This window comes from Sinocyclocheilus grahami, unplaced genomic scaffold, assembly GCF_001515645.1.
Source record: "Sinocyclocheilus grahami isolate Dianchi unplaced genomic scaffold, SAMN03320097.WGS_v1.1 scaffold220.1, whole genome shotgun sequence".
In the NCBI taxonomy this organism is placed as follows: Eukaryota; Metazoa; Chordata; class Actinopteri; order Cypriniformes; family Cyprinidae; genus Sinocyclocheilus; species Sinocyclocheilus grahami.
This window is the reverse complement of record NW_015505399.1, coordinates 192,521-219,036: the sequence shown is the minus strand read 5'-3', so window position 1 is coordinate 219,036 and position 26,516 is coordinate 192,521. Positions and strand designations below refer to the sequence as shown.

Here is a 26,516-nt window from a genome sequence, read left to right as displayed (position 1 = left end):
AGATTAACCCCGTGATGGGAACTTTCCTTTGGGGGGGGGGGGGAGGTTCACGATGTTGAAATTCAAATAGACATATTAGTGTTTTGTAATAATCTCTAGAGACATTGCTTGTTGACATTGTGGTTTGAAATTGCGCTGTTGGAGGCTAACTAAAGGAAAATATCTCTAGATTAATATTTGTCCCTGCTTTCCAAAGGCAATTGATTCCCGGGACTCTGTGGCCATGGCATTGTATTCCCAGTGTTTTTCTTGGATCATCGCCAGAATTAACCAGAAAATCAAAGGAAAAGACAACTTCAAGTCCATTGGCATTTTGGATATCTTTGGCTTTGAAAACTTCGAGGTGAGAGTTTGTTGAGTACAAAGAGGTGAAACGTTCCAGCCAGAATGTCTGTTGATGGCATGTTGTCATGCTTTTATGATTTTTCCCCCTACAGGTGAACCGGTTCGAGCAGTTCAACATTAACTATGCCAACGAGAAGCTCCAGGAGTACTTCAACAAGCACATCTTCTCCCTGGAGCAGCTTGAATATAACAGGTGAGTACTGTCAGTGATCCTGGTTAGCACTAAAGCCCTGCTCCTGGAAGAGATCTGTCAACAAAAAGAGCTTTATTTCTCTGATTTTGACCTAATTTAGCACTCAAAGTAACTTAGATTGTCCTACACTGTCTTTGATTCTCCATATTGCCATAGGTAATAGGTTTATGCATGATCATAAGACCAAACCATATACTCAAAAGTAGACTGGTCTTATGGCATAGTAAAAGGTCTATCAGATGCACACTTCGACGGTTGTCTTAAGTCATCAGGGTACTTCTTGCTGTCGCAGACTGTAGGCCTATAGTTTGGAAGTTGGGCACAGTGTGTATTTTCCTACGTTACTGTGTGGATAACAGACTTTTGTACTCAAGAGAAGCAATATTTCAGTTACTTTATTTATATAATGTGCTATTATTAAGATAGCTATAAAAATGTTAACTTTAACTAGCTATTTATTTTAAACTGTTGCTCTACCATGATAGTAGTTCACTGGAAGTGACTGTAGACAATTTAAAATATGACAATTTATGCTTATGTCATGTTATAGCAAGAAAGTCAATTGTTGAAGAGAGAACTTTATGCTAATGTTTACGCTAATGCTCTTCAGACATTTTTTGTAACATTCAAACACACAAACTAGGAGTTTGCATAGCTAGGAGTTTTTCTGTCATATACTTGCACAGAATGTATTTCAGCTAGTGAATGTTTATGAACAAGATAGTTATAGCCAGTGTTGGGGAGTAACCAGTAACGGATTATGTAATTGAATCACAGTATAAATGTAACTGTAATCTGTAATTAATTTACAGTTACTTATGAAAATGTTAATGATTACAAAGGGGATTACATCTGAATATTTTCACACACATACATTAACCCTGCCTGATTTAATTGTTTGAAAATGCTTAGCATTTGAAGTAACCAAAAAGTAATCAGTTACATTATTTTAATAAAATAATTGAAGTTGTTACACTACTTATTACATTTTAAATAGGGTAACTTGTAATCTGTAACCAATTACATTTCTAAAGTAACCTTCCCAACACTGGTTATAGCTAATAACCAGGGGCTGACTTAGTGATTTTGGGGCCCTAAGCAAATTCCAGGTATGGGGCCCCAACACAATAACTGCTCTTTTACGCCTAACCCTTATTTTGCTCGCTAACTCTAGTTTATAGTTTATTTATCCCTTCACAACCAGTAATTAGCCAACCTGATGTTCTAAAGCCATATTAGGCTACCTTTTTTTTATAAAGACATTATCAAAAACAAAAAAATGCTTGCATTTGTCCATTTAATAAATTATAAACTTTTTCAATAATTTTACAAAACATAAAATTAACCCATGCAACTCACTCCATATTCCAAATGTTCTGAAGGCATACGGTAGGGTTTGCCGAGAAACAAATCTAAAATTTAATCTGTTATTAAGCAAAAATCTCCAGTCATTGCATTAGTGCATTTATACGAGTGTGCGGCAGTTCGCGCCGGCATGCCTAGGAAAAGCATAAAAGAGAGTCATTTTGAAACATCAAGACAGATAAAATTATGACTTGAAACACAATACCTTCTTCATTATACAGCCTAGAATGCGCGCAAAGAGCGCCCCCTCATATAATCAAAAGCGGTCACTCACTTCAGTTCATTGTGATCTCACGGCGTTCCGTTAATAAGCCCTCTACACTGCACAATGAATCTCTTATTTACATCGTATCTACTGTACACTTTGTTATAATGAGAGGATTCCCGAGCTTGCAGACCTCAGCACTTGACAAAAACTCGCCATTTTGAGTGGTGAGGGGATTCTAAACACTTCTGGTCATTGCGTTCCAGAAATCAACAGATATGTTTGTGATTGGCTAAATTGCTCAATGCTGCAAATATATTTCGCCAATATCAGATGGGGCCCCCTGATTCCCCGAGGCCCTATAAGCGGCCGCTTACCTCTTTAAATGTTAAGTCCACCCCTGCTAATAACACATTTTGAATACTGAGGACTGTTGCTGACACACAGTAATGCAAGAATAAGTGTATACAACTGGACTGCACAACTGCAATGTGTTGTCCGAGCATTTGTGTGCGTGTGCCTCCCTGCATGCATTATCATCATCATCAGGAGATCAAATCTCTGCGTGAAACCCAAAGCGTATAATACAGGCTCGACTGTAGACACATAGCTTCACACTATCAGGTGTCGCAGAGAGCTCAGGTCACAACGGGGTGAAATAGCATAGAAGGGTGGAGGTGCGACATGATCATGATATACAGGACATGGGTCCTGTGATCTCTTTTAGGGTAGAGTGATGGAGAGATAGCAGATGAATTGAGGGCGGGTTTCTCGGCCTGTTCTTGCTGTAGTGGCTATGGAGGCACTCTGCCAGATGTGTGAATGGGTCTCCTCTTTCCCACACAGTTGTGTTCTTGTGTTGAAATGTGATGGCTGAGGGGGGTCAGCAGAGCCCGGTCACAGCTCATTTCATCACATGAACCCTGAGGATAATACCACCTTTGTGTACTTGTAGTGTTGTGATGTTGCTCAAGAGGTTCTCTTGTGTCTCCACACAGGGAGGGGATACACTGGGAAGCCATCGACTGGATGGACAACGCAGAGTGTTTGGATCTGATCGAAAAGGTGTCCTTTTAACCTTTGTCCTTTAATCAGCTCTCACTGTGACCACACAGTGCTCACTAGAAACCATTCCACTTTTGATAACTATTAGCACATGAGCAGTTTTATAATTTCAGACTATCATCTCCAGTAGTCATTGCATTTTCAGAAAGATTTGCAGTCTTAGTCAATCTTAAAAAAAAAACTGTGAATAAATAGGGTCCATGTCTAGTTTAGCCGTGATGCTCATACAGGTGATGCTGCTGTCTCTTCTCTGCATCATATCCTGCATAAATATCTCTTAAACGTTCTAAAACAGTGAATTTGCATGAACAAAAAAGTATAGAAATGTCTTCTGAATGTTCAACACTGAACTTTTTAGAGATTGCAAATTATTGCATATTATGTTGCAGAAATAATTGCATGTTCCAGCTGAAAAGAAATGTTGCCACTGAGAATAATCAACAACTTGAAGTTAACTATTTTGTATACACAAATGGCTACATGACATTACAAGTAAATATTAGTGTAATTTGAGAGACAGTATTTGACACTAGTAATGAATGATGGCCCCCACTGTTAAAGTGATTATAATTAACATCTCTGATCGATTACAAACTAGACCCCTGTGGTTAATGTGGAGAGCCATAGAGAGCGTGTGCTTAGATCAGTGTGCTCTTTCCACAGAAACTGGGCATGTTGTCTCTTATCAATGAAGAGAGCAGATTCCCTAAAGGCACGGACTACACCCTGCTGGAGAAACTCCACAGCCGGCATGCCGTAAGCCCTTCTTTTCAAAACGCTCACAGACATACAGTATGTGTTTCTTTCCCCCATCTCATTTCATATCACAGAGAGTTAATTCTTCTTTAAACTCGCTGATAAAGACCAATGCCGGGCCAATAGGCAACACCCAGTCACACCCCCACAGCCTCTCACACGCACATGCACAATACGGTAACGTGAGCAGGCTTTCCTCAGGGCGCAGGAACAATGAGTGCGTCCTCGGAGAACCCACATACAGTATGCCCTGACTGAAGTACCTCTGTGTGTGCTCACTTCAAATATAATCAATATGAAAAATAATGTGCTATGTGTTTCTGTCTCTGCAGACAAACCCTTACTACGTGAAACCAAGAGTGGCAGATCACCAGTTTGGTATTAAACATTATGCAGGAGAGGTAATTACATCAACAAGCAGTGTTATTTTAGCATGTTTATAATATTAAATCAGCTTTTATTTTTGTATTTTCAGTTTTAATATTAATTTTATTTAAACTTTTAGTAATTCTATGTGATTATCATTTTTTAAAGGGGTCATATGATGCAATTTCAATTGTTCCTTTCTCTTTGGAGTGTTACAAGCTCTTGGTGCATAAAGAAGATCTGTAAAATCCAAAGAGATATTCTTTATAAAAGTTAAGAGTCAACCACGCCTACCTAAAACGGCTCGATCTAACACTCTACGTCGCTATGTGGGAAGATTTGCATAACGCCGTTCACGCAAAGAAAGAAGGTGTAACTTTTATTCTCGCTGTAATATTGTTGTTGCTGCCGCCGCCATGTCGTAAAGGCACTGTGTTTCATTGTGAAAGCGAAACTACTTTGGTTGGCCTTCCAAAAGAGGACTATATCCGCTTCGTCATGTCTGGAGCTGATCCATGCTGGTCGCTGAGGAAATACATCAACTTCGCGCTGTGGATCGCCGGATCGGCTTTCACCGTGGAGGAAGCGGAGTCACATGTGGTTGCCGCAAGCCCGCCGGACGCTCCTTCGTAGAATCCGCCGGCCACGCCATTCTCAAGCCCGCCCGCCGCTGCTCACTCAAGCCGGCCTCCGCATACTCTAAGCCTCTGCTCACTCAAGGCCACGGTGTGTGACGCTGTTTCGTTGTGAAAGCGAAACTACTTTGTTTGGCCTTCCAAAAGAGGACACGACTAGAAATTAGTGGTTAAGTTGTATTTACAACACTGTTCCAGAACACTTCAACCCAAATATTCAGATGTGTGCAGCACATTTTATGGAGGACTGTTTCCTGATTCTGGTAGAAGTAGACTACAATGCCGGCTGTTCTGACTCACAGACTGTAAGTAAGTTTTTTATATTTAAAGAATTTGCCACTGACGATTCAAACGCGAGTTTGGACCATTTAAAATCATGTAATGAAGGCAAAAAGCTGTTCAAAAAACTTGCTGGGCCTAAGATATACACTTTCCTAAATACATTCATCTAAATTCCAGCTACACTGAAGCAGTTGTTGCTGATCTCCATTTCTTCTGATATATGAATGATGTTTGTGCACGATATTGTCTCTGTTGTGTGTCTCTCAGGCTTGACTTCATCTATGACCTGTTTGAGCGTGTTGGTAGCAGGAATGGAGATGAGACTCTGAAGATGGGCACTGCCCGCCGCAAACCTACCGTCAGCTCTCAGTTCAGGGTGAGACAATCGATGATCTAAATGTGCCATCTGATATTTTTATACAACCATATTTTGAAAGAATCAGAACAAGAAGACTGTGAGACAAGTGCTCTGCCCCAAAACCTAGCCGAGTATTATAAGGCATTATAGACATGCTAAAATACCTTGTTTTCATTAAGTTCAAAGGCAGCATCACGTGATTCACATAAACAGTTACTCCCAGAATATACTGCTCATTGAAAAAATAGATCCGAGAAAGACATATTTCACTTAGTACTGTAAGAAATCTGCAAAACAGTTCAGTGTAATTAGAAATAGATTATTTGTGTCAGCATTTATGTGTTATGTATTTTTATCTGAGTATTGTGTTATTTAGTGTTATTAGCTTAGCAACATGCTAACATCAAACTCTAGAGAGTGTCAACAGTCTGGTTGACCCTTAACCTTTAAAGACAGACCTACTTGTTGCTGATTGGTTTAGTTCATGGCTAATAACTCTTTAACAAAGTCTTTTTAAAAAATGCCAATGGGAAAAAACCCTGAACCAAGGCTGCTGAAAAAGTGGTCGATCACTGATGCACTCTATTCAAATCAGTTGTTAAATCACATGTGTGAAGTCGTTTATTGTAGCCTATGTTGAACGTTTCAAATCAGTCACTTATTGGGTTAAGGATGCTCCCTTAAAAGACAGCTGCCTTTGTAGGTAGTAGTAAGTGAGGCAGCTCAGTAAGTTTCAAAACAGAGCTAAAATGTGTGTTTTCATGTTTAGGCTTAATATTTTGGGTGGACATTACAGATTATGAGTGCAAACCTAGCAGAAATTTTTGTTTATTTTTCTGCACTTGTGCAACTCTGTGTACCTTGCATGTGTGTGTGTGTGTGTGTTTTGTCCTCTTGTCTGTGTTCCTGTATATCTGCCCGTTTGTGGGGTTATGGGGCTTTGCATGTCATAACTGCCGTGCAGGGGATTTGGCAGCTGCCCTTGTACTGTGGCTCTTAAAGCCAGGGGATTACCCACAAACCGGGCACAAGGGTTTGACAGGGTCCATGCATGTTCCCCTGTTCCCCTGTCATTAAAGCCGACCTGGAGCCTCTCAGTCTGAGACTGTGGGACAGAGTGCCAGGTTGAAGGGTCCTTGATGTGACTGGGTAAATACTAGCCCTTTCACTGCCTGTGTTTGCCCTCCTCAACTGGAGATGTGGGACGGACAAGCAAATAGCAGCTGTGGTTGCTGAACGGCAGTTTTGGTGCTGTTACTTTCCTGTGCAGGGGTGTAATTTAGTGTTATTGTGACTGTGTGTTTCAGGACTCTCTTCATGCACTGATGGCCACTTTAAGTGCCTCCAACCCTTTCTTTGTGCGCTGCATCAAACCTAACATGGAGAAGGTAGGATTGACACTTTTTGTACTGGCCATATCACACTCATACCATATTACTTTCCTTTTTGAGTCAAACAGACATTAAAATCAGTCTTCTAAAACATCCTTTTCAAATGAATAGCTCAACCCAGAATGAAAGTCCATCATTGTTTATTCACCCTCAGATTGTTTCAAACATGTTTACTTCGTTTCTTCTGTCAAACACAAAAGAAGAAAATTCGAATGAATGTTCATGCTGCTCTTTTCCATATATTACAACAATCAAAGAGCAACTTAAAGGAATAGTTCACCCAAAAATAAAAGTTTGCTGAACATTTCCTCACCCTCAGGCCATCCAAAATCTATGAGTTTGTTTCTCCATTGGAACAGATTTGGAGAAATTTAGCATCACGTCACTTGCTCATCAATGGATTCCCTGCAGTGAATGTGTGCTGTCAGAATGACAGTCCAAACAGCTGATAAAAACATGACAATAATCCACAAGTGAAGTTAAAAACAGCTTGTTCATAATAAACAAACTGACCAACAGAAAGCTGATTCATTGCTTGTTAATGACAATAGACCAATAGTGACCGCATATTTACAGTAGCTTTATTGGTGGAACAGACCCAAATTTGAGCAATTCACCAATAACCTTCCCCTTCACTGTAGCTCCAGAATCATATTCAAGCATTTGCATAGTCAACCCGGCACATCAAGATGTGTTCCGCAATGTTTGGCGTCAGTAAAATCAAGCAGCACTGGTTCTTGCTTGTCTCGTAACCAAATATTGATGCACCAGATTTGAATTAGCAGAAATGCAAATGAGATTTGAGAGATTGTCAGTGATGACTTTGTTTTAGCTCGGCTTTCTCTGGTCACTATATGCTTTCATTTCATTGAACATAATTTGCAATTTCTTCTTTTTTTTGTTGTTTTTTCTTGTTAAATGAATTATAAAAATCCAAATGGGTTTTTGGTATGAGGGTGAATAAATGGGAATTTAGATTTTTAAGTGAACTATTCAGCTTTTTAAACTTTTATGCAAAACATAAACAAACCTGCAAACAAACAAACAAACAAATAAATATGTTTTTTTTTTAAGTCTTATTTTCTAGTTAAAATTTCTAAAATGTTTTGATACAACATACATTTTCTTTAAGCAACACTGCATAAGATATTAAGACTTGTTTTAAAAGAATGTGTCTTTAATATGAGTATATTTTGTCTTATACTCCTCTGGCAAATTGTTTAACTGGTTTTCAGTATATAATGTTGCTTCTGATTTATGTTATGATCCAATATTTTTATTAGTTACATGCACAGTTACTGTATATGCAGAATACAATTTCCAGTGAAATGTAAATCTGGTCAGCTACTTAAACTGTGCATTAAATATCTAAATGATGGATAAAAAATGGTAAGATAAGACAAACGTAAGAAATTATAATGGATTAACTTCAAGTTTTTGAATAATTAATTAATTTACCATGATTTGAAAATAGTTTTTTTTTTCTGCTGGAAAACATGTCAAAAAAGACTGATTAAGAAATGATTAGTATCAGTGCAGTGGCCTCTGCTTATGTTAAAGTGAAAATTCACAGGACAGTCTGGCATCATCACATTGTGAGAAGCTGTACAGCCAGCAGCCTGTCATGTTCTGCACTCTGTACATAGAGTCTCTTTGTGCTGATCTGCTCAGATTTGAGTGGCCCATCCCCACCGCCAGCACATTCCTGCAGCCCAAACCCGCCTGTGCTGGGGTCAGAGGTCACGGCTGTCCGCTTCAGCGGCACTGAGAGGAGTAGCACACTCCTGACCTGCAGCAGAGGAATGTAGAGATAACAGCCAGAAAATCACACAGAGCCTCTACCCTTTATTATGTGACACAATCGAGCTGTAATAAATGCTCATTTGAGCTCACATATTACTGGAATTGATTCATAGAGGACTCTCGTTTCAGTGGGCAGAGGATCAGGTTGGCGCTTCTGATGGGGTTGTTGTATTGTGATAACTGTCCTCAGGGAGGGGAATCACGGCTGTGGCCTTGTCTGGCGCCTGGCCTCCTCTGTCATTCCACACCTTTTCTTCTATCATTTATGCCACACAACACATCCCACCTCACTTCGGGGCCCCTTTAAAAACAATTGAGATACAGCATACTTCATGCCTGACCCAGGTTTACTGCCCAAATTACACAGGCAGACCAGAAATACACCTCAGTCTCTTGTCACATTAGCCTGACATGATCATTTCAGTTCAGATTGAAATGAAGGACATGGCAAAAGGCAATAGTGGAACATGCTGTTAAGACACACCAGATGGCCAGGCCACCAACAATGAGTCCCGCTCTTTAACATAGCAATCAAACGGCCTGATGAGACAGGACAGTGTGGGAGCAGCTGAACACCAGGCACTGACGTTACTGATCCAGCTACAGATCACCACTAAACATGACGCAACACCTCACACAATAGACATAATCAATCCCATTTTGACGTTGGTGTTTGACCCCTTTTTCTGCCCACAGACAACTTTTGTTCTTTATGTGACAGATCAAAACAAGTATATCTGTTATCTCATGCTTGGGTTATGGTTAAAGTCAGAATGAAATCAAAATAAATCCTATAAAAATTCCTGGTCTCAATGAAAAAGATTCATCCGGTCTTTGTTATCCAAAAGATAAAATACTTGTCTTCGTAATCTTTTATCAACAACTGTGAAACATTACCAAGCCCTCTTATTTTTCAGATCCTTCCCTTTATCATAAACTGCAAAAATAATTTTCTTCAGGGTTTTATATCAGTATTTTTGCCTTTTTTAAAAATATCTATTCGACTAAATTAAGTTACTAAGATTTATTATCAGAGAATGCATTTTGGTTTATGTATCATACCCCACTGGCATTTTTTGTCCTTTTTTATTATTTAACAATGAAATTGAGACACTACTACATAGTGACCAACAATATGGATAACAGTATACAATTTTTGGTAACACTTTACTTAAAGCCTTTATGTATTTGTAATGCATTAATTATGCCTTGTAATGCACCTTATAATGCATTGTACAGTTTCATGAATAATTGTAACCGCAGTAAATACGTTATAACACTTATCAATTCATTGTTACACTATGTATTTTAAATTTGGTTATAATTATTTACAACAAGATATAATGTATTACAACGCACATTATGAATAATTATAATGCTTTATACCCTTTAAATAACCCTTTATAATGCATTATACATAACGGCATTAAGTAAAGTGTTCCCCAATTTTCACTTAAGCATAAACCTCACAAAATTCATTATCATCATCTTAAAAAAATGTATAATGAGGAAAGAGCGATAAGTAGAATAAATAGAAAAACTTGCATCAGATTACAGAAATCAGATGTGTTATTATGAACACTATTTCATGTTAACTTGGAGTAGTGTAATAGGACCACTGTTGAATACTGAGTTTTGGTCCATTCAGTTTCAAGTAATATTGGGCTTAGCTGGTTGATACCAGTGCTGATGGACATGTCCTTCTATCTTCTTCCAGAACGCAAATAAATTTGATGCAGATGTGGTTCTGAATCAGCTACGTTACTCTGGAATGCTGGAGACAGTGAAGATCCGTAGAGCAGGCTTTCCTGTACGGAGAACCTTCCAAGACTTCCTCAGCAGGTGAGATACATCGCCAAGAAACCAAGAAACCACTGACAGTCCATCAAAATACAGTTAGAAACACAAAATCTGTTCCAGATGCACATATTTGATCTCTGACAGTTTTTGGAAAGGTAATGTGAAGTTAATGTTCTTGAAATCATACTGAACAATACCAGGGAAGTATTGTTCTCTTACAGGTGGAATGCATGTATGTGTGTTCAAGCTGTGCCCACTTCCTGTGCAGATACACAATGATCCTGAGGGACAAAAACCATACGGTGGACGAGAGGATGAAATGTGCAGATCTGCTTACGAAGTATGACGTCACAAAAAAAGAGTGGCAGCTGGGAAAGACTAAGGTGCGGTTGCATGACCAACACATATTAACACACATAGTTTATAGTTCCAGTATAAATAATCAGTGCTAGACCTCAGTGCAAGAGTGCAAAGACTTTGTATAAACGCTCTTCTTCTCTCAGATTGAACTACTTGACCTTTATGTAGTCATCCCTGACATTCGTACTTTACATTGTTCAAACAATCGTTTGAATTTATATCTGAAATGCAAAAAGGAAGAAAAAAGATACAGACAGGCTCTTAGGGGTTTTTCACACTTTTTTACCGAAGTCTTATGTAATCCAGATTTTTTTTAAATTATTTAGATATTCTTACAGTTCATAACATGTTGATTACAGTGTTCAACTATCATGGCATTTTACAGCAAGAAGAGTCTGTGAACCCTTTGAAAATTTCCAGATTTCTGCATTGCTAACTCATAATATGTGGTCTGATCTTAATTAAAGTCAGTTATAGACAACCCAGCCCTAGCGAGAGTGGAAACAGTCCAGAATTTTCTACATTTGTAGAATCCTTCCATGGATGGATGAACATCCAAGTCTTCAGCAATGTTTGTGTTGCTTTTTTCAGCTTTGTGCATCTCTGTTATGCTTCATTATGGTCCTGTGAAAGCTTTTGTGGTATGGTTCACACTAACCAGTCATTCTTGAGAAGAATATATTTAGTAGAAGCCATGCTTTGTGTACCTTTTATTTTAAGAGCAGGGCACCAGTGCGACCCACATTTCCGATCTCATTTCCTTAATTGATTCCAATTAGTCATTGGCTTATTTTTTCCACACTGCCCTGCCCTGTGAATAATCACCCAGTGTTTGTGTTACTAGTGCTTGTCTGTAATTGTGACTTAGCTGAAGAACAGAACACATTTAATAAGTAATTAATGCAGAAGTCCAGATATTTTCAAAGGGTTCACAAACTTATTCTTGCCACTATGGTACTCTGTAGGACTTCATGTAGTCAACACACAGCTGATACCTCGATGTTGGCATCATGGAAGTGACAAAAAATTATGGTGCCATTTTCATGGTAATGTTTTGCAACACTTTTGGTCTTTCATAGGGGATTTTTCCTTGTGTTGTCTTGTGATGTTTTTTCTGTCTCTCCTCTTTACATTCTTTCCCTTTTCTTACTCATACTTCCTCTGCTCTCCCCCCTCAAAAAAACCCCTCTCCACATCTTGGTAAGGAGTTTTGCGGTCCCTCACTTTACTGAAATGACTCATTCCGATCTAGCCGGACTGAAACAAGAGTGCAGCACTTTAAGGACGTTTGGCAACAGGAGCACAGCAGCTCTGAAAAGAATACTTTCTGTTCTCTGTTCAACAGTGTCTATTCATTCTTATCTTGTAATCAGTCAATTATTCACTCTCCTTGGTCCGTCTCTGCCACACATTAAGCATGGCGGTCCATTCGGGCTGTTTTTACAGTAAATCTGAGGCTCTGAGGTTTCTGAGGTACAGGAAGGCACTGTAAATAAAAGGCATTCTTGCGTGCTTCGATTCAGACCACTTTTCTTTAAATTAATTGAATCCAGTGTGCTCTGTGTTATTTCCTTTGGGGTCTTGTGGTTTCTGGCTTTCCTGAGAGCTTGTATGGATATCTCTTTATCTGGGGTCGCATTGTTAGCTTGATGGGGCCTTAATGCGGTGTTGCTGTGATTACTTGTGTTTAGGTTTGGTTTTATTTGGAGCAGAGAAATTATCTCATAAATCAAATAACTTGAGATGGAAACAGTGATGACCTGTCAGTGCTCCTTTCGGTCATGAGATGCCGTGTGGGTTATTATGAAGAAAAGCCAATTCAAACCAAACAATTAGATGACTTCTGTACGGAGCTCTGAGGTTTCTGAGGTACAGGAAGGCACTGTAAATAAAAGGCATTCTTGCGTGCTTCGATTCAGACCACTTTTCTTTAAATTAATTGAATCCAGTGTGCTCTGTGTTATTTCCTTTGGGGTCTTGTGGTTTCTGGCTTTCCTGAGAGCTTGTATGGATATCTCTTTATCTGGGGTCGCATTGTTAGCTTGATGGGGCCTTAATGCGGTGTTGCTGTGATTACTTGTGTTTAGGTTTGGTTTTATTTGGAGCAGAGAAATTATCTCATAAATCAAATAACTTGAGATGGAAACAGTGATGACCTGTCAGTGCTCCTTTCGGTCATGAGATGCCGTGTGGGTTATTATGAAGAAAAGCCAATTCAAACCAAACAATTAGATGACTTCTGTACACAGTTAGGCTGTACTACGTAAGGAGCATTATGGCTAAATAAACCCAGACATGGTCGTCAGGATCACTATACGCAAAGTGGAGTGCATGGCATGAATAAATAGTAAATAATAAGTATAAGTATTGAGTATTGAATTTAAATTGATTTTATTACAAAACAATCAGGTTATCTATAAATTTATTTATAATTTAAGGTATTAAAATTGATCAAACGTAACAGTAATGACATTTATAATGTTCCAAAAGATTTCAATTTCAAATCAACGCTATTCTTGTGAACTTTCTATCTATCTGTCTATCTATCTATCTATCTATCTATCTATCTATCTATCTATCTATCTATCTATCTATCTATCTATCTATCTATCTATCTATCTATCTATCTATCTATCTATCTATCTAAGAGTCCTGAAAAACATGATAATAATGATGATAATAAGAAGAAATTGAGCAGCAAATCAGCAAATCAGCATATTCTGGCTTTCCTGAGAGCTTGTATGGATATCTCTTTATCTGGGGTCGCATTGTTAGCTTGATGGGGCCTTAATGCGGTGTTGCTGTGATTACTTGTGTTTAGGTTTGATTTTATTTGGAGCAGAGAAATTATCTCATAAATCAAATAACTTGAGATGGAAACAGTGATGACCTGTCAGTGCTCCTTTCGGTCATGAGATGCCGTGTGGGTTATTATGAAGAAAAGCCAATTCAAACCAAACAATTAGATGACTTCTGTACACAGTTAGGCTGTACTACGTAAGGAGCATTATGGCTAAATAAACCCAGACATGGTCGTCAGGATCACTATACGCAAAGTGGAGTGCATGGCATGAATAAATAGTAAATAATAAGTATAAGTATTGAGTATTGAATTTAAATTGATTTTATTACAAAACAATCAGGTTATCTATAAATTTATTTATAATTTAAGGTATTAAAATTGATCAAACGTAACAGTAATGACATTTATAATGTTCCAAAAGATTTCAATTTCAAATCAACGCTATTCTTGTGAACTTTCTATCTATCTATCTATCTATCTATCTATCTATCTATCTATCTATCTATCTATCTATCTATCTATCTATCTATCTATCTATCTATCTATCTATCTATCTATCTATCTATCTAAGAGTCCTGAAAAACATGATAATAATGATGATAATAAGAAGAAATTGAGCAGCAAATCAGCATATTAGTCTTTTTAACAGTTAAATCAATTTTACTGACCCCAAACATTTGAATGCTTGTGTATATTTAGGTGAAGAGTATTTTGCATTGCATGGCACATACCATCTGAGATTGTTTTCAAGGCATAGCAATGTCTATGATAATTCAATGATATGGCATACATATATAGTAGTGTAATTGTAATTGATTATATTTAATAGTCATACATCTTTGTGAACTGGTGCTAAAACAAATGTACCATAAAATTAAATATCACAGTTATAATATCACCTTTAAAAACAATTTCAGACAGTATGTGCCATGAAATGCACAAACTGCAGTAATGATGCTGAAAATTCAGCTTTGCCATCACGGAAATAAATTACATTTTGAGAGATAGGTAAAGGACAACAGTTTTGTAATATTATTTCACAATATAACTGTTTTTACTGTATTTTTTGTCAAACAAATGTGGCTTTGGTGTGTCTTTTTAACAGTTAAATCAATTTTACTGACCCCAAACATTTGAATGCTTGTGTATATTCAGGTGAAGAGTATTTTGCATTGCATGGCACATACCATCTGAGATTGTTTTCAAGGCATAGCAATGTCTATGATAATTCAATGATATGGCATACATATATAGTAGTGTAATTGTAATTGATTATATTTAATAGTCATACATCTTTGTGAACTGGTGCTAAAACAAATGTACCATAAAATTAAATATCACAGTTATAATATCACCTTTAAAAACAATTTCAGACAGTATGTGCCATGAAATGCACAATTGATCTGAATTCATCATGGCCTCAATAGACGACTGAACATAATGCAATATTTCTCCTTTTCCTAGAATGTTGCTTTCTGTCTCCCACACACACATGCATAAAGACAGTGAAACAAATGAATTCAGATACACACACTGGACACGGAGTCTCGCTCCCTGCTGAATAGAGTCATGCTTTACAAATTGTTTAGCTGTAAAATAGCCTCATTGTTCTGAGTGGTGGGGTCAGAGCTGGATGGCTCCAATTTGTACTCAGCACATCAGAGCTCCAATGTGCTGAAGGTCAGCTACTCTAACCTACAGCTTTCACTGCTCCACCAGGCTCCATGATCATACTTGTTAAATAGCCTGTTGCCCTTAATGGACCCACAGAAAGCTGGTGTCTTCATGACAGAATCTGGGCTAATGGACCGTGCATTGATCTTTTCCCAAAATGCATGTCTCTCACAGTTCACCCAACACAGTACTTCAATAAAACATTACATGCATTTGTTCCCCACAGTTACCAGTTAATTATGTTTATCCCTTTCTGAAAAGACCAGTGTAATTGGCTCCCAGCATATGTTGTGTTTTGGATGCTGTATTTCTGGTGTCCACACAGGATATCTTACCTAGTTTAGTGTCAACATGAATCACCGTTTTGCTTTCACAGAAACAAACTATTCAGCGAGAAAAAAAATGTAGGTCATGAACTGGTTTGTATCTATTGGGAATTAACTTGATATTGAAATGTAGATATTTACAAAATATAGCCTAATCTATGGGAGTTTGCCTAAATATCTATTTGGTGATTGGTTAACATCAACGGAGATGCAGAGCCAGTTATTACATTTTGAACAAAGAATATGGGAACAAACATTCCCTCTTAGGAATAATGTGTGCCACTTATTTGTTTACAGTAAGAACAGAACATGTCTAGCAATGCTTCTCAACTTTTTGGACTCCAAGGTCCCCCTTTGTCCAAGACATTCGAAGGCCCTGCTATCTAAGCTGATATGTACTTCCATTAAAATTAAAATAAACTCAAAAAAATTAATTCAAATAACTTCTGTCATCATTTACTCAACCTCAAATTGTTCCAAACCTGTATGAGTTTCTTTCTTTCGCTGAGCACAAAAGAAGATATTTTGTATTTGCTAAATACTATGTATGTCAATGGCTACCATCAACTGTTTGGTTACCAACATTCTTTAAAATATTATCCCTGTAAGTTTTTGCGGAAGAAAAGCATGGCTAAGCTAGTTCACTAGTAAGTCCTGCAATAAACCAGCTTAAACCAGCATGGGCCAAGATTGGTAGACACATAAAAGATATGGCACTTATTTTGTATTTAATAAAAACACCCATCTTTAAGAACCATCTTGTGTTCTGTTGGGAATAGGTGGTTGTGTCCTTGTCTTTTTCAGTCTGGAATCTATTGAAGTCAGGATTCTGGACTAATGTCGTTATAGGGCCACATGAAGCGTTATTAGAAGTAGACATCAGACAGTGCTGTATGGAGTTTGTTTGATCAGTGTTTACACATATGTTCCACACATGTTTCATGTTTCTATATAAATACAGTCTCTTGTGTAAAACAGTTGAATGTATTCCAGCAAGTCTAGGTTGGGAGTCAAAGCTCCAGCCAGTGACCTATGACTGCATCCGTCATTGCTGTATGTGTTCAGTGGTCCGTTATAGTTGTTATCATGACTTGAGGTCTGTTTTCTTTTATGATTTCATTCAGGAGTGTGTGATTGTGATCAGCGGAGAATGTGTGTTCACTACTGGTCCTCTTAAGCAGTGGCGGTGGCGCTGGCTTTTGTTCGTGGTGTTTTTGTGAGTGTCAGATTTGAGGTGGAGGTTAGGGGAGGGGCTTCAGATCAAGAAAGGGGTCTGAGATTGTGTTTCCTTGCTCAAAACAAAACAACCTGTGTGTAATTATATACATGCTGATTGTGTGTTGAGGAAGTGTGATCCCTAGATTGGGGCTCAGGGTTTTTGCGTGGGATGGGGGAAGGATGTGGACGAGGAAACTTCCTCATGTGTGTGTGTCTGCAGCTGTGCAATGTTGATTACAGGAACATCTGGGTCGTCGGTTTCAGGAAATCTCACAATGAACTTAAGATATCTGTGGGAGGCCAGACATGTGTGCATGGGTTGATATTAATTGAAAGGACCTGATTCTGGTAATGCCACCAGAAAGTACATTATAGTACATAATGTATTTTGGATGCTGCTTTGCTGGTGTTCCCATTAGTCTTCTTTTTAGCTTAACCAGTATAAACCAGCTCAAGCATGAAGACCATGCTAGGTGACCAGCAACATCTCAGCTCAAGTTTTAGTGGTTTTGATGGTCAAGTCATGTTGGTATAATTTCAGTTTCCACAAAAATACTAAGCATGACAATTTTTTTTAAACTTTGATAATAAATGTTTCTTGAGAAGCAAATTAGCATAGAATGATTTCTGAAGGATCGTGTGACATTGTAGAATGCAGTAGCATAATGATGCTAATTCAGCCTTGCATCATAGAATTAAATTACATTTTAAAATGTATTCCAATAGAAAACTGTAAGCATATTTCACGATATTAATGTTTTACTGTATTTAAAATATTTAAGACTTATTTAAAACAAACAAAAAAATAGTACCAACCCCAAACTTTTGAACGCTATTGTATGTATAAAGTCAATTCGCCTCAACATCACACTGGTGGTTAGACACTTTACTTTTATCCCATGAGGTCATGGGAAAGAAGTCATCACATTCATAAATGGCGGTGAACAGAGACTGTAGGTCATATGGAGGATATATTTTGTCCAAGTTATATTCATAATACATACATGCACACTAATTGAGAAGATTTCCTGAAATACAGTGCATACTATGACAGTACATACATTTAGAAGTAGTTGTTGTAGTTTTATATCTAACCATCAAGCTTATTTTTGTGAAAAGGTTTGTGAAAATCAACTTGGGCATCACTACTCAGGATAATTTTATTTTACCTTTGTTGCTCTTTCTGTCTTATGACTTCACACCTTCTCTGCTTCTTCAGCTGTACAAGTGCTGAGTTCTCCTATTGTCTCTGTTGGATAAGGATAATAAAAAAGTGTGTTTTATTGTCAAATTTTTGCTCTTCAGATTACCTGATAGACGATGCTGCTAGCATATCTATAGAGGCGGCAGCCAATGAGTGTGAGGATTCTCTTCGGCGGTCAGTGAAAAACAGCGGGCCACGCCATTTCAACTTTAGTGAAATACACTGAGAGGGGTGAACCGCACGATATAAAAATTGAACTATGTTGAGTACAGTCTTCGTTTCATATGAGTGAAACCATTGTAGTAAAATGGGACCTTAAAGGGACAGTTCACGCTAAAAATTAAAATTCTTTCTTCTGTTGAACACAAAAGAAGATGGTGGCTACCATCAACTGTTTGGTTACTCTCATTCTTTAAAATCATCTTTTGTGTTTAGCAGAAGAAAGAAACTCGTATAGGTTTGGAACAACATTCGGGTGAGTAAATGATGACAGAAATTTTGAACAAACTATCCCTTAATGTATACAACTTTTTTCAATTATTGTCAAACTACTCAATGTTCAGTACTGTTTAGTATATATGTTCATTTACGTTTAGAGTTCATTATGAAGGAATGTATGCAGATCATCTCTTTAATTCACCAGTGTTTCAGAGTTTTCTCTTCTATGAGTCAGCGTCAGTGAGTAAAGGGTTAAGCCTTCATGTCTTCTGTCTCTGAGACAGAGAGAGAGTGAGGGTGTGGCCTACACTTTGGCCGAGAGCCACTCTTTCCCCCTCCTCTCTCTCTCTCTCTCTCTCTCTGTCTGTGCACTTCAGTCTGTCTGGAATAGCAGCAGTAACAGGAAATCAGAGCACTGTGGTTTCAGCACAATGGCAGAGCTCCACAGCTCAGCTCCCTGTAGCCTGTAGCCTGCTGAGCACACTGGAGACGTGCTCTTCACATCGCCCGGAGAGAGTTACCCATCAGTTTACCTAAACCTACTCTCTTCCCTCACCCTCTCCTTGTCTTTCTTCTTTGGTGCCTTGCAGGTGTTCCTGAAGGAAGCTTTGGAACAGAGGCTGGAGAAGGAAAGAGAGGAGGTGCGCACAGCGGCTGGTATGGTGATCCGGGCCCACATACTAAGTTATGTGGCAAGGTTAGTGCAGCTTTGTGTGTGTTTGTGTATAAACACGTTCTGTTGAATGGGGTCGGGTGAGTTACCAAAGGCTGTCATTGTGACTTGAGTTACTTGATTGCTATAATCGAATATGTGAATGAGATGGAAGTTTGCATCGCAGAATGACTTACCAGGGCTGCGTGAAGCAGAGAATTGAGAGCAATGCAAAGTGGATTAAATTCATTATGAATGTGCAGGGGAACAAATGAGGGAGAAACCATGAAAAGTCATCAAGAGTCTTTTCACTGCTAATACTGGCTGAATTTATTTACATGCTGTTTTTTTAATAAATCAGGTCTTTTGCCAGTTTTGAGGGATCTTGGCATAATCAGGGGTTTTATGTTGGTTTACATGCAACTTTGTGTTTCAGAAGTGATTTTTTTAAAACTAGCAACCCTGCTAGATGAAAATTGCTTAAACCATGCTGGTTTAGTTTTAGTTTTGCTGTTTTGTTTTTTACTTTTGTCAACTAATCAGTCTGTGAAAACATCTGGCTGACAAACTAAAGACCATCTGGGAAAGGCTTGGAGACCAGCTTAAACTAGCTAAGACCAGCAAACCAGTTTAAGATGTTTTCAGCAGGTTGCTTTGATGCCATGGTAAATCAGAAATGACAAACGTCAAAATATCAGCATCTGTTTTGTGAGAAGGGTCTGCTGAGACACTATTTTGGTTCCTGGGTGTTTAGTATTCATTTGCACCTCTGTACTGTCGTTGTTTATGGGATTGCTGAAGTGTCTGTTTTGCCTTCTTTTAGTATAAAGGTCAACATCCACAAATTCACATACATACAGACTTTCAGTCCAGCATTACAGGTCAGATCTGAGATTTTCTGATTTAGGTGGCCTGGTCTAAATGTATGAGAACTGTGGCACAGCTGCTCACACAGATCAAATGCCTTTTATAATCACAGACACCAACTAGCCAGAGTGTTTTAAATTAATGACCCTATTTCATATTTGTCATAGTGATTGCTTTTTAAATGAGTTACTAATGTGTTAATGACAGAGTTGTTTATTATGTTGAGTAATAGCTGTAATATACTCATAATTACTGTAATATCCCTGTCAACTAATCATTAATGAAGCCTCGAGGGCTTGCTCTCTAATGTTGTAACTCTCCTTCTCACAGAAAAAACTATAAAAAAGTCCGGACCAGCACCATCACTATCCAAAAGAACTACCGCGCTCACTTCTGGAGACAAGCTTTCCTGCGTTTCCGCTCTGCTGCCGTGGTCCTCCAGAAGCACATCCGCGGACAGATCACTCGACAACTCTACCGGCAACTCTTAGAGGAAAAACAGAGGAGAGAAGAGGAGGAGAGAATCAGAAGAGTGGAAGAAGAGAGGAGACGACAAGAGGAGCTCAGGAGACTTGAGGAAGTGAGATTAAGACAAGAGGAAGAAAGAAAGAGGGAGGAGGAGGAGAGACAGAGGCTTCAAGAAGAGGAACAGAGAAGGAAAGAGGAGGAACAGGAGGCTTTACGGATACAGCAGGAAGAGGAAGAGTCGAACAGGAGGCAGGAAGAGCTGAAGAGCAAACAGATACTGGAGGATAGAGAGGCAGGGCACAGCAGGTAAAACGCAATCCGGGCAAATGCTTGAGTTTTAATTTAGGTCATCTAAAATCTGTGTTGGCTGCTGGACTGTGCTTAATCCCTGTCTAAAAGGATTCTCTCCTGTTTTGCCTCATATTAGGAGTCTAGTGGAGAAAAATCATCACAACCACAAGGTATTATTTCTATTTGACATTTGATTTTATATTCCTAAGAAACAGATTTCAAACCTGGAAAGATATATCCTTGTATTATCCTAATTCTCTGTCTTCACAAAAAATCTGTAGTAAAATCACAGTACAATGGTAAATCCAAGGGTAATTTAATTATATTGAGCTATATGGGTCAAAAAGAGCCTCTTGAGAAGCTTAACTAGTTTGTAAGAGTAGTTTAACAAAATTGCTTCACTGCCTATTAATATGTATTTTATTTTATTATTTTATTTTATATTATAAATATTTCTTCTCAATCAAGTTATATGGTCTGACCAACATGCAGAAAGAAAAAAAAAGAAAGAAAAAAAATTGATATCATACAGAGAGCAGCCTCTCAAATATCAGATAAAGTGACCTTTTTAGGATATGGTGAGGTTAGTTCTGGTTGTAAAATGTCATGTGGTGCAACTCCCTAAATCCTTAATAGTATTTATGAATTAATAAATTAATAAAATTTACGTTTTAGCTTGAAAACGTTTTAACTTGAAAAATATGTTTTAAAAACATTTTGGAGATAATAAAGATGTCTACACTAACATATTCAAAATATACGGAAAATATTTTATTTCTTTTTACATGATAGTCATACAGCACAACATTTTTAGAGTCTTTAAACTTTTCTTGAAATGGTATTTTTTTAAACTGATTTTTTTTTACATTTCTTATAGTTTATCATGAACACACAATATATCATTAACTCATATACGTGAATGATTACCATATTCATGTAGCATGATGTTTACATAATACCAAAACTGAAAAGAATACCATGGAATAACCATAGTGCATGTTAAAGTATTGTGCTTTTTGATTGAACCTTGACATTTTTTTTGGATTGACAGAATGAACTGTATATATTTGGCATGTCCTCACTATCCCTCCCCTATATTCCAGAAGGACGTGTCCCACAGCCTGTGCCAGTACTCGTCTGAAGAGGAGAGTCGTCAGATGGAGGAGATCCTGCGGCTGGAGCGAGAGATTGAACGGCTGCAGAGACAGAGAGATGAAGGGGTGTCCTTGCTGAACGGCATGATAGTCATACAGCACAAAATTTTTAGAGTCTTTAAACTTTTCTTGAAATGGTATTTTTTTAAACTGATTTTTTTAAAAATTTCTTATAGTTTATCATGAACACACAATATATCATTAACTCATATACGTGAATGATTACCATATTCATGTAGCATGATGTTTACATAATACCAAAACTGAAAAGAATACCATGGAATAACCATAGTGCATGTTAAAGTATTGTGCTTTTTGATTGAACCTTGACATTTTTTTTGGATTGACAGAATGAACTGTATATATTTGGCATGTCCTCACTATCCCTCCCCTATATTCCAGAAGGACGTGTCCCACAGCCTGTGCCAGTACTCGTCTGAAGAGGAGAGTCGTCAGATGGAGGAGATCCTGCGGCTGGAGCGAGAGATTGAACGGCTGCAGAGACAGAGAGATGAAGGGGTGTCCTTGCTGAACGGCAGCTCCAGAGACGAGCTGCAGCAGAAGAGGGACGCCGAGATCTACCGCCTGGAGAAAGAGGCTTCACGTGTGGCCACTGAGTTCCTGGACATGCTGGACTTCGGAGGTTTGGAGCAGTCGCTCTCCAGCGAGGAGAACCTTCATGACCCGTCAGAGACCACTGCACCTCTGGCTGAGGAAGAGGTAGATGAAGGCTTCCACGCGGATGACGAGTGTATCCCACTTTGTGACTTCCCTCTCCCAGCTGCCGTGCCCATGGACAAAGAGATTCTCTCCAGTCTTCCGCCTCCACCGCCCGCCTTTGCTGAAAGTCTGGTGGCCACGTCCTCACCTGCACGGATGGAGCGACCGAAATCCAATTCCTCCATCAAACAAAACAGACTCTCAGACATTCCCCCTCCTCCAACTACAGCTCCACCCCCTCCTCCAGCTGCACTGCCGTCAACCACAGGAGATTATAGAGTGGTGTATAAAAACGCCAGGAAGACGATAACAGAGATTGTACTGCCAGTGGAGGAAACCAGCTTCAGTATTCTGCCCGACACCGAGTCGGACTATGACCAAGAGGAGTTTGAGGAGGCGCTGGGGAGTTGTGGGGATGCAGGAAGTACTAATGACGGACACCTCACTGACGAGGAAGTGCTACATAGATCTTCCTGTACCTACAACAGCACAGACTCCTTTAGAGGAAGTTCAGACTCAGTGAGTTCACTCTTTTCACACTTTGACAGTGCGTTCACACTGAGAGCGACTATATTTCACTACATATCAGTATATTTCAGAACTATATTTTAGAGCTTTTGTGAACAAATACAAAGTTTCAGGTAAATGCAGTAGTTTTGCAATTTTTTGAGGATGCCTACACTGTAAGAAATATGTCTATATTTATGGTGAAAAAAATGGCAGGCTTGGTTGCCAGAAGTGTAATATGTTGGCAGCGTTTCAGGTATTGTGGGATGGCATTATATATTTTATATACAATAGACAAAACACACTTGCATACAACAGGAATTGTAACAAAACATCATAATGTGCATATCCGATAATTTTATATTTCATGAAGTGATTCTACTTGAACTACCAAAATCTGCATTATACCTTGTACCAATAACCGCCATAATATTGCAAGTGGAAACAGAAAACCACATGATGAATCAGAGTTCAAAGTAAGTGGCCTGCCTATAAAACATGACCAATAATTGTATATAGAGAGTGCACAGGGTCACACACACAAAGACAAAACACCATCAGGGTAACTCATAGAACTAAAGTAATTCAACAAACATTAACTAAACAACAGAAAATGTGACACAATTTTCTTAGGTACATTACCAATAAAAAGAAACAAAAAATATAAATATAAAATATAATCCTATGTGAGTTCACACAGGGACTTCTGGGAATGTCCTTTTACTGTTTCTCACCAGAAATTATATGGTATTTATAGTTTTTACTTGGGGAAAATAAAAACTAATTTGACAGTATGTCACAGTAAAATTACATGTTAAACCATTTACGGTTACCCCATATATGGCAAGGTAACTTATAGTTACTTAATTAGATATTCATTTTTCAGTGTATATTTAGCGTAAAAACTGAATCATTGCTCACAGCAGCTGAAATTTTCTTGAAATTTGATGTTGAGTCTATCCACTTTGTTGCAAAACCACTGCTTGGATTGCCATAGCAGCAGTGCTTTAAAGGGCATGATTTTAAATCTCAGCATGTTTTTTTTAAAAAGATTTATTTAGCCATTTTTGACTTTATTATAATATGACAGTGTAGAGGAGACAGGAAGTGAATTGGGGGAGAGAGAAAGAGAGGGGGTGGGATCGGGAAAGGTCCTCGAGCCAGGATTCGAACTCGGGACGCCCATAGTGCAATGGCACGATATGTCAGCATGCTGCCCACAAGGCTATTGGTGCCAACTCAGCATGTTAACAGTTGACCGTCAGCACATCACAACCCTTGTGGATAAATTGCATTTATAAATTCATCTCCTTTACAGCACTGCTGCTCTTAAATATTGACCTTCACTAGTATGGGCAACTAGTTGACCTACAATCCTGTCCGTTGTTGCTTGTAGTGTTTCTACACAATTGTTGTATCAGCTGGTGGATCATGTGAGTTTCACTGTCTGTACGTCCATTAGTAGTCACTAAAGATTTTAGATTTTGAGAAAGTTGAGATCTGCTAATCTTTGTGGCATCTCCAATGGTCACTGTCACTCACATTGCCTTTCATTTAAAATGAGCGACTTCCAGCTGCTTTGTCACTGCAAAGTGTGAACGCCTTGTAAGGCATGAAAGGAATATGCATTTCATCACATTTATACAGTTCAGTGTCAGGGTAGTGAGATCCGGTATTGCCTGAAGCAAAACAAAAACACTCAGCACTTTGTCCTAATTCTTTTAAGACCTTTAAACTTGGCATAATACCATAATGAATGCATTATTGCTTTGGATTTCTTGTAGCTATTCATGTTTTATTTGCTAAAGCAGCATGAGGGGATTAGGTGAATATGATTTGATATATATTGAGTCTTTGTCCTTTGGGGTATTCCCATAATGTGCAGCGATTAGCCAATGCTTGTCACACCTGCTCCAAACACAGTCCTGCAACAGCTTGATTGTTGACTCTTGGAGAATATTTGAACTCAGAAACCTGATTCAGGTTATGTTTGGGTGTAATGTGAAACTTGACATGACAGTTAACAATGGGAGGACATTTACTGATGCCATGCTTTTTTTGTTTGCATTAACTAGTAGGATTAGACAGTGAAATGCAGATGTCCTACCGCAGCAAACACAAAGTGCCCCAGGGTGCACGGTTACAGTGTAAAGAACCATTTTTAGCCAAAACATACATTGGCATTGAAAATTTTGGTGTCTGTAATTTTTTATGTTTTTAAGAGACGTCTCTTATGCTCACCAAGGCTGCATTTATTTGAGCAAAAATACAGTAATAACAGTAGTATTGTGAAATATTATTGCAATTTAAAATAACTGTTTTAATATATTTTTTAATGTAATTTATTCCTGTGATGCAAAGCTGAATTTTCAGCATCATTACTCCAGTCTTACTAATGTTAAAACAGGTTTATTGCTTAATATTTTGTGGAAACCATGATACATTTTTAGGATTCTTTAATGAATAGGACGTTCTAAAGAACAGCATTGGAAATAGAAATATTTTGTAACAATGTAAAGTCTTTACTTTCACTTTTTTAAAAAAAAGTCATAATTTCTTTTGAACAGAGGTATAGTACATTTAAAAGCCTTTTATTGACATTCACACTCCTTTTTTCCCCAAAGTTCATTGACAGCAATGACGAGAATGATGGATATGTGGACACAGACGAGGAGGTGTCCAATGGTAGAGTGCATCTTCTAAACGGAAGTGGACCTCCTTATTTCCACAGCTACCTGTACATGAAGAGTGAGTGTTTCCTACCATTTACTTGCTTATTGTTTAGCTTATGGCTATATCACTGGATCATATTGCTCAAACTGAACGTATCAATGGATAGGATAGATAAATGTTTCATTCCACTGTTTCTTATTTTTCTTTTTTAAGGTGGGCTGATGATCCCGTGGCGCAGGCGCTGGTGTGTTTTGAAAGATGAGACCTTTATGTGGTTCAGGGCAAAGCAGGATTCTCTCAAGTCAGGCTGGCTGTACAAGAAAGGTGGAGGGATGTCCACTCTGTCCCGCAGGAACTGGAAGATCCGCTGGTTCGTCCTCCGAGACTCTAAACTCACGTATTTCGAGAACGACAGTGAGGAGAAACTGAAGGGAACCATTGACATCAGAGCTGCCAAGTAAGACCTCAGTGCCCAGATGTTTGGTTCACTGTAAAGGACAATGCATAGCTGCTGCAACTGGCTGTCTGCCTCATGTTTACAAGCAAAAGACCAATTGATGGAATCCAGGCTTACTGTTTTAATGTTCATCGACTGAT

The 26,516-nt window shown here is 38.4% G+C and overlaps 1 protein-coding gene across 1 annotated transcript in view; it reads left to right on the top strand.

Moving 5' to 3' along the window:
- LOC107596541 (unconventional myosin-X-like) overlaps window positions 1-26,516 on the top strand; it is a 72,889-nt gene that overhangs the window by 40,104 nt on the left and 6,269 nt on the right. The window contains exons 11-25 of the mRNA XM_016287296.1: window positions 197-343; window positions 438-538; window positions 3,107-3,173; window positions 3,837-3,929; window positions 4,262-4,330; window positions 5,475-5,588; window positions 6,878-6,958; window positions 10,482-10,606; window positions 10,833-10,947; window positions 19,178-19,284; window positions 20,437-20,880; window positions 21,002-21,035; window positions 22,422-23,258; window positions 25,871-25,994; window positions 26,133-26,376. Of these exons, the coding sequence (XP_016142782.1) occupies window positions 197-343; window positions 438-538; window positions 3,107-3,173; window positions 3,837-3,929; window positions 4,262-4,330; window positions 5,475-5,588; window positions 6,878-6,958; window positions 10,482-10,606; window positions 10,833-10,947; window positions 19,178-19,284; window positions 20,437-20,880; window positions 21,002-21,035; window positions 22,422-23,258; window positions 25,871-25,994; window positions 26,133-26,376 (2,702 nt within the window). The remainder of the gene's footprint in view (window positions 1-196; window positions 344-437; window positions 539-3,106; window positions 3,174-3,836; window positions 3,930-4,261; window positions 4,331-5,474; window positions 5,589-6,877; window positions 6,959-10,481; window positions 10,607-10,832; window positions 10,948-19,177; window positions 19,285-20,436; window positions 20,881-21,001; window positions 21,036-22,421; window positions 23,259-25,870; window positions 25,995-26,132; window positions 26,377-26,516) is intronic.